Genomic DNA, 8,495 nt, shown 5'->3' on the forward strand with positions numbered 1-8,495 from the left:
TACAATGAATAAACCCATTATTTAAACATCGAGAAAGTCGGCTCGTGATCTCTCGCAAAATATCATATAACCTATATTCGTACACACCGGAATTCGTACTTCGAATTACCCCGGTGATTAAATTGAATCTGCTAATAATGATCTCGTTGTGGGGTTCAATAGACTTTGAGCAAAAAAAAAACATGTGGGTCATTTTGCAATTTGCTAGATTAGATGTGTATATAAGGAAGCGCATGGATTTTCGGACAGCCCACGTTTCGTCCCCATCCTGGGTACGTATGATCCTGTGTGTCTCGGGGTCCCGGCTTTAACTCACACATTTGAATTTCTCCTCTTTTTTTTTTTTTTTTTTGTCTCTTTATATGTTTTTTTTTTTTAATTCGATTTAGTTTTTATTTTATTTTGTTTTGTCCATGTGAAGATGGATAGGCGATGTGGTGGGTCACGGGGTTAAGTCCACCGCCGCGTTCAACGTTGTAGGAGTATCTAGATTTCGCATTATATTTACGTTATGGCGGAATTTCTCCGCGATAAAATATCTTTTATCGAAATTCGTTCTTCGACTTTTAAACACGATAAATGGTCCAGTGAAGATCTTGAACGGAAGAAATATAGATAGTCGGATAATCAACACGTGAGATTTGCAAACACTCTGATAAAATTACACAAATGTTATCTCAACCAGTGTTTAATTCGATGAAGAGATTTCGTAAGTACAACTCAAAAGAAATCGATACAAATGAGTTTGAAAGAAAATTCACAAACGCGGACAAAATCGGAGTTTGATTCGATGGAATGACTTGGTGTGCACAATTTCTCTCGGGAGATAGCGAACCGAGCCCCTTAAACTAAGCCGAAGTTTGACTCGACGATAAAGCCTTGGTGTGCACAATTTCTCTCAAAAGAAATCGATACAAATGAGTTTGAAAGAAAATTCACAAACGCGGACAAAATCAGAGTTTGATTCGATGGAATGACTTGGTGTGCACAATTTCTCTCGGGAGATAGCGAACCGAGCCCCTTAAACTAAGCCGAAGTTTGACTCGACGATAAAGCCTTGAATACACTTTGATAATATACCATAATTTGATTTGATGTTGCAGTATAAGGGATAAAGATAAATGTCGGAGTTTGATTCAACGACGAGAATATGAAAAGTACAACTAAGGAAAATAAAGTGCAGTGCGATAAATAAAGATAAGATAAATTTGTTGATTTGTTCGGGGCTATTTTGTGAATGCTCCGTGGTATTTGTGATGGTGAAGTAAGTGGCCGCCCTTCAGCGGTTGAGACTTCTATTGCGCCAATAGTTGCCACGTCTATCATCTCCCACAAACTCTTTTCACCAAGTCTTCAAACAGTTATTTTGTTTCAAATAGATGTCAATATCCCAGCTTAAGCTTCTCCCCTACTTGGACTAATCATGTCCACGTCTTCCCCTTTAGGATCTCTGGGTCAAAATCGCAGTAATTGTTGATAGCCTTTAGAAAAACTTATTTCGTTCATGTAGCTTGTGTTTGCATCCATTGTACTTTACAGTCTCATTTGCCATATTTTCGGGGAGTTATCTCGTCACTATCTGGCGATAATTATATTTACGCCAAGTAATTCAAGGAGGATTTTTGTCTTCTTTGGCGCTTCTTGAAAAGTGTTTGGATTTTTGGCGAGATTACTTTCGTTGGCAACCGTGTTCATAGCTTGCTTTATATGCTCCGTTAGCTTAGACACATTGTATTACCCCTGCTACTTAAACAGGTGGCATTGTTCCCTATTGGTATCAACAGCTTGCTTAATGTTTCTCATTGATTGACACCTATAGGAATCCTCACGCATTCTGCCCATGGTTTTTTTGTATTTTGTCGAGGTGCTTGCTCCTCATATGCATAGCATGTGTATCGACTTCTCTCGTGCGTTGCACGTGTGGGGATTAGCGGACTATTTTGAATGCTGACAATTCGGGACACGAAACTAAAGTTAAAAAGGGATGGCTGTTATTTCATTCTAATTTTACACATTTCAAGATATGGTCTTCGGTTAATAGGTATGCAGCCCTATTGGTAAAGAAATTGTGGGGTAAGGATGCTAATATCATAGGGCGGGGTTCGACTCTTGCTCTCTAAAAAGAGAAGGGCAAAAAGTCAAAAAGATGAGAGTTAGAAGTAAAACTGAGATCTTCGATTTTTTTTAATTAAATTGTGAGGTATTGAGTAACAAGTCTCCTTTTTTATTTGTTTTGGAACACAAGCAACAAGTCTCGTTGAGATGCCACCAAATTACGATTCGAAAATCTAGAATCTCTTCCGGGGAAAAAAGAAAATCAAAATTGGGAGGGAAGGCTTTCGTTTTAACTTTGGTTGACCAAATTGATCGTTAACTTACACTGCACCGCGGCTTACGCCACACGCCTTTACTACACTTTTTGCCCCCGAGTCAAAACCACTCTCACCAATGCAGAATTTCCGTCGTTAATATCGATTAACTAAGTTAATCAGCTCGATTAAAATAAGTTAAACTTCACAGCTTCTCTCTCTCTCTCTCTCTCTCTCTCTCCCTTTTTCCACGATACTCGCTGTCTCAAAGTGCGCAGGAGGTGCTGGAGGTTTTTATTATTCAATACCTGCCTCTCTCTCTGCGCTTCACCATCTCTCTCTATCTCTCTCTCTCTCTCTCTCTCTCTCTCTGTTTATCACTTTTGAATGAGGCCAAGCACCCACCATTGAAAAGATAGAAGAAAATGGAGGAAAATGTTTTTTTTTTTAGTTGGGTATTTTTGAAAGACGGGTGTAGTGTACATGTACAATACAATGCATAAGAACAAACAAAAAGGTCACAAAGAACAGATAAACCACCACCATCCCATGACTAAACAACTGTGATGGAGTACTAGAGAGAGAAAGACTACCTCGAGAGGGAGAGAGAGAGAGAGAGGGAGAGCGCATGTAATAATCCATTTGCAGAGGAAGTTGCTCTTGCTCGCTCAAACCCTTTGAATGCATAGAAGAACACCGGCGAGAAGAGCTCGGGTTTCTCTCTGTTGACGCCATTTTTTTTTCTGTTGCTTTCTCGCTCTGCGAGCAAAGCGAGGGAAATGGGTGCATTTTATTCGGACCCAGCTCACCGAACTGGACATGGGTTTTGCGGTGGCCTCCGCCGCGGGTGCTTCCGGAACTAGCCTGCATTGTCGGCCTCCACAATGGGGAAGAGCGCCGAGGAAGAGCAGCAAGTGGCCGCGACGGTGGTCTCGATCACTTCCGAGCGGAATGCGGAGCGATGGCGCTGTGGATGCGGTGGGATTTCGAAGCGCGTCGGGGTCAGATGCGTGGCGGTGTTAGTGTTTTCCATGGCCGTGTTCTTGTCGGCCGTGTTTTGGTTGCCTCCGTTCTTGCGGTTCGCAGATCGGGGAGATCTGGATCTGGATCCGAGGTTTAGAGGTGGGTCTTCACGGTGGATTCTTGAAATCTTGTCTTGATGGGTGCTCGCTTTTTCCTGGTTTTCTTGAATTTGTGTGCCGACATTGCCTGAAGATGACACGTGGTTTCGAGGGTTCGTCCGTTCTTGAGTTGTTTTTGGTACATGGTTTAGTTCTTGCTTCTGGGGTTGTTTGGAATGTTTGGGGAGTAATTGCAGTTGAAGATCCGATGAAAATTGCTGGTGGAATTTCAGTATGCGCATTTGCGGAAAATTAGTCGTAATTCCTCTGTTTTCATTTGATTTGAGGGGTCTATTCATCTTTAATTGCTAAAAGTAGAAAATGAGGGAATTTACTCTAATAGGAAGACTCTGAGAGGCTTTTGGCTACATGTGGAACCAAGTAATAGTTCGAATTAATGCGTCCTATGATCCTTCCAATTTGAATAGAAGTGGAGAGCTTCCATTCAGTTTTGGTGGCAAATGAGTAAATACTTGGTTTAGTTTTAGCTGTTAATTTTGCTTTTCCTTTGTATGGTCAATTAGAGATCTGCCTTATAGAGTTGAAATCTTTACCAAACTGGACTGATGGATCTGTCTTTCCTCTCGAAACATGTACATATTCGTGCTTGCTCATGCTCCCTTTTAGTATGTCCAATTATGCCCAATCTATCTCTTGCTGGGTGAGGCAGTTTGAATGTTATGCTTTCATAATGTTCGGCACCGGGTTTGTCAGATGATATTCATGCAGCGTCAGTTTGAGAAGGTTTCATGGTTATTCAGGGTCTGAAAATCTTGCAGCTTTTACAAATTCTGCTGCACACTTTCTTGCTTGCAACAAAGTGGACATATATGCTTTTACCTGTTAATACAACGAGTCAGACCCTTTCAATGGAAATTTGAACCTTCCCTTATCTTCGTTTAGTTTTCATGCACTGAGATTCCATCTCTTCCAAAAGTCTTTTATTGTTGCTTGTTAAAGGTATTTAGTGTATTCATCTTTTTTTTGGTAAAAAATGTATTCATCCTTAAACTGCTTGCCAACCTACGGTTGTCTTATGGTGCATCTTTATGTACTGGAAGGGTCATATTGTTGCTGCTACTCAAATGACAGAGCTGTGCTTGATTTTCTCTTCGGAGTTTTACAATCCACAGCTTTCATGATGCTGGGTTTTTAATCTCTCTGTCCAACGTTTCACTAGTGTACCTGTAGCAACTAGCAAAGAAAGGCTTGTTTCAGGCTATTGTTAGTTGCTTCACTCGGAGTAAAAGATCCACGATTTTTGTATGCTGGAAGGGTTTTTGGTTCTGCCGACTCTTGATAAAACTGCCCGACTGTCTAAATTTTACGCACTTCATCCACCGAAAATTATCAATTTCACCAAATTTTAATCAATGCAATTTTCCATGCATTAAAATGGGAAGTAATTGCAGCCCGCATAGTTTCGGATCCATGTTTGCAGTTACTGACAGTTTCTCGTTATATCTTATAAATGTACATGCTGGCGCATTCTGGGTTGATGCAGGTTTTGCAAGTGTGATAGAAGTTTCTCTGTACCAATGTAATTTGTTGGCATGAAAATATTAGGATGTCAAATGGAAAAAAAAAAAAACCATGAGTTGTTCGATCTATTGGAATTCTTGAATTCATTTTCACTATTTCTGGATCTTGTTCACCTTCACGCTTTGGGTCTAAGCCTTGTATTTTTCACTTTTGAAATTTATCTCTTTATTTATTCTCTCAATGTTTTGTTGGAATGTTCAAGTAATGTGATCCTTATGGCCAAAGTAAAAGAAAAGCACTCTCCTATGCTTAATAATAATCTGTTAGTCATTGTTTATCGTTCTAGGTCATGATATAGTAGCTACCTTTAATGTTGAGAAGCCGGTTCTTCTACTTCAAGACAATGTCTTGCAGCTCGAAGATGACATTTTTGCAGAGATCAATCTTGCGACTATCAGAGTATGTGCCTCCCATTGCCTTTTCTTTTAACCATCTTATTGATTACGAGGCTAATTTTCCCCGTCCTCTGAACAGGTAGTTATCTTATCGGTGGAGCCTTTAGCTGGAACAAATTCAGCAAAGGTCGTGTTTGCTATTGATCCGGATGCCAAAAATTCAAAAATATCCACTGCTACAGAAAGTTTGATAAGGGAGTCCTTTGAATCTCTGGTTACACGCCTAATATCTCTCCGTTTGACTGCATCCTTATTTGGCGACCCATTCTCGTTTGAGGTGCTAAAGTTCCCCGGAGGAATTACCATCATCCCTCTTCAGAGTGCATTTCTTCTGCAGAAAGTGCAGATCTACTTCAACTTTACCTTAAACTACTCTATAGAGCAAATACAAGCGAATTTTGATGATCTCAGAAGCCAGTTGAGATCAGGATTGCATCTCTCGTCCTATGAGGTTAGAGAGGAGCACCCTTTCTTTGTTTCTTTTAGAATGTTCCAACTTAGCACATTCACGTTTTCAGTTATCTTCTCCTCTAGGCAATATTTTCTTTAACCTTATAGTATCTGTCCTCCAATTTTTATTTGTTTTTTGTAGATCATGAGCATTATCGCTCATGCATTTAGGGACCTCTGAGGTTTATGTGGGTATCTTTATGGTGGTATCAGAATAAGTTTGGTTGTTATCATTTATCTGAAAGGAATTTCTTGCCCCCAATTGGAGTAAACTTATTCGAGTGTCTATTGATGGAGTGTGCATCCTAAACAATCTGGAGAATCTTATTAGTTTTGGCTGTTTTTTTTTCTGTGTAGAACTTGTACATTAGCTTATCGAATATGAGAGGTTCAACAGTGGATCCTCCGACGATAGTTCAGTCATCCGTTTTGCTGGCAATTGGAAGCATGCCGATACCGAGGTTGAAGCAACTGGCACAGACAATCACGGGTTCTCACTCAAGAAATCTCGGCCTTAACAATACAATATTTGGCAAGGTCAAGCAAGTCCGGCTTTCATCGATATTGCAGCACTCTCTCAATGGTGGCGACGGAGGTGGACCATCATTTCCACCTTCTCCAGCTCCTCTTCCCGAGCCCCACCATGCACACCATCACCATCACCACCATCACCACTCTCACCACCATCACTTCCATAATGAGCATCAGCCCCCTATGATTTCACCAGCGCCTGCCACTCATGGTAGCGCGCATTCACCAAGAGCCGTTTCACCTGCCCACAGAAAAATCTCACCTGTCCACAGCAAAAGCTCTCCGTCATCTGCACCTGAGCCAAGTTATGAGGCAAGGCCTCCTGGCTGTAGTTTCGGCCATAAAGGGAAGTCTTCAGGGAACATTGGAAAGCAGTCTCATATAGCTCCGGTTCCTGCACCAGCACAGGCTCCTCGACATTCTGTGGTTTCTCCATCCCCACAAGCGCATCAAGTGGCTTCTCATCCGCGTGTGGTTCCTGTGTCTAGCCCCTTACCACATGTCGTCTATACTCATGTTCAACCTCCATCGGCGACCAAAAGTCATACAGATAACCCTGTGCAAACGCCGCCAGTTGCTCCATCACTGAATTCATGTAAGTAACATCCATCCTGCTTCATTGCTTCATAAATCTGATTAACTGTGTCTCCCATTCAAGTCCTTGTATGAGTTCTTCTATCCCCATTTGTGATAGCCGTGGTAGATAATTGGCAACGAGATTATTTTGTGCAGAGTCACCATTATTCTTTTCAATGGACGTTTCACACTGATCGTGTAACCTACTGATTCAGTCTTTGGCATTTGTCCCAGACCAGAAACTTTTCCATGAAATATGACAGTTGCCTCTCAGTTAAAGGCATACTGGGTCTTCTGATCTTTTGGATTGTTACATAATCGCTGAATCTAATATAGTACATGTCTGCATTTGCAGCTTCTGCAGGTCTTCTTCCCACAGCACGATGGGCATTCATGGTGATCTTCGCAATCATATTACAGTTATGAGGTCATGGACGAAGCTATCGTATTTTGACCAGTTGAAACGACAGTCTCTGGAACTTGTGAAGGCCTTGAATGATCAACCTATACCGAGTAGAAGGAACCAGAGGAGCTTTACAGGTGAGAGTGGCCGCAAAAAGGGGCGGTCCTGCTCACACCTGTATGGGTGGATATATGTAGGTTTTGGGCGCGCACATGTGTGTATATATGTTAATCGAAACCCGGCTGGCAGATGCACCATCAGGTCAAAGTCACAGAGGTGGCAGGCCATTGGTTCACATTGCATCTCCGCCGCTGTGTATTCTCTTCTGCGGCAAATGTAAACGGTAAGGAAAAAGGAAAAAAAAAAGACAGAACAAACGAACTGCATAGAACTTTCTGTTTTTCGTTTACAATCTAATTTTCGAGTACGTTGAGTACTATTTTTCGATCCCGGGTGTGCTCACTTCAGCTCTGAATTCGATGCCGGCTTGAGATCATATCTGTCTGTTGCGGTTTTATCAGATAGGTCAGAGGATTGCTTATTACCCAAGTTTTCTGGGTTGAACCAATTAGCAAGTAGGTGCTCTTCATGGGTGCCCGGGGCTCCGGCATTGGGCATTGGACCTGTTCCATAGTCAAGCTAATTCCAGCCATGCCGATCGAGGCCGACGTTGTTTCAGCTCTTAAGTTCAGTAAACAACGTACCGTGCGTTTCGCCTCTAATTAATTTTAATTAGTTAGTTAATTAATTCATCATTTGTGGCACAATGGAAAGGAGTTGAGACTTGAGTGATGGGTCGGTGTCTGGTGAGGCTTGTGATTGATGGGTTGGTGGGCAGCTCTGCATCTGGACAATGGCTTGGGGGGTATTTTCGTAAAAATACAAATGCAATTTTCGAATATTGGCAGGTTTCCGTCGGTGCCACCTGAGAACCCTGAATTAGAATATGCTTTTGAAGGCAATATTTTGTCTTTGATTAAAAAAGAAAAGAAAAGGAAAAGCAATATTTTGTTTTGTATTTTTTTAAACTAGGGAAATATGCTGACTTTTTGAAGTATTGGATTTGACGATTTTCGCAATTTCTATCAAAAAAAATTTGCTCTCGTCTGAGTGACCAAGAATTGGTTTTGTACCCATTTTTTTGTTTGTTTGTTTGGCTAGTAAGGAG

At 41.4% G+C, this 8,495-nt stretch overlaps 1 protein-coding gene across 1 annotated transcript; it reads left to right on the top strand.

Moving 5' to 3' along the window:
• The first annotated feature begins 2,624 nt into the window (after positions 1–2,624).
• On the top strand, positions 2,625–7,774 carry LOC115737752 (E3 ubiquitin-protein ligase arkadia). Its single transcript, XM_030670076.2, has 5 exons — positions 2,625–3,431; positions 5,259–5,371; positions 5,447–5,818; positions 6,175–6,943; positions 7,280–7,774. The coding sequence occupies exons 1-5, from the start codon at positions 3,194–3,196 to the stop codon at positions 7,348–7,350; spliced, it is 1,563 nt and encodes a 520-aa protein (XP_030525936.1). The 5' UTR covers positions 2,625–3,193; the 3' UTR covers positions 7,351–7,774.
• The last annotated feature ends 721 nt before the right edge of the window (positions 7,775–8,495 follow it).

This window comes from Rhodamnia argentea, chromosome 7 (assembly GCF_020921035.1).
Source record: "Rhodamnia argentea isolate NSW1041297 chromosome 7, ASM2092103v1, whole genome shotgun sequence".
NCBI lineage: Eukaryota > Viridiplantae > Streptophyta > Magnoliopsida > Myrtales > Myrtaceae > Rhodamnia > Rhodamnia argentea.

Excerpts from the sequence above, each read along its gene's own strand:
- LOC115737752 (XM_030670076.2), top strand. The coding sequence starts at position 3,194 with ATGGGGAAGAGCGCCGAGGAAGAGCAGCAAGTGGCCGCGACGGTGGTC. Across the intron at positions 5,372-5,446 it reads TCAATCTTGCGACTATCAGA|GTAGTTATCTTATCGGTGGA; the intron begins GTATGTGCCTCC and ends TCCTCTGAACAG. Across the intron at positions 6,944-7,279 it reads TGCTCCATCACTGAATTCAT|CTTCTGCAGGTCTTCTTCCC; the intron begins GTAAGTAACATC and ends CTGCATTTGCAG.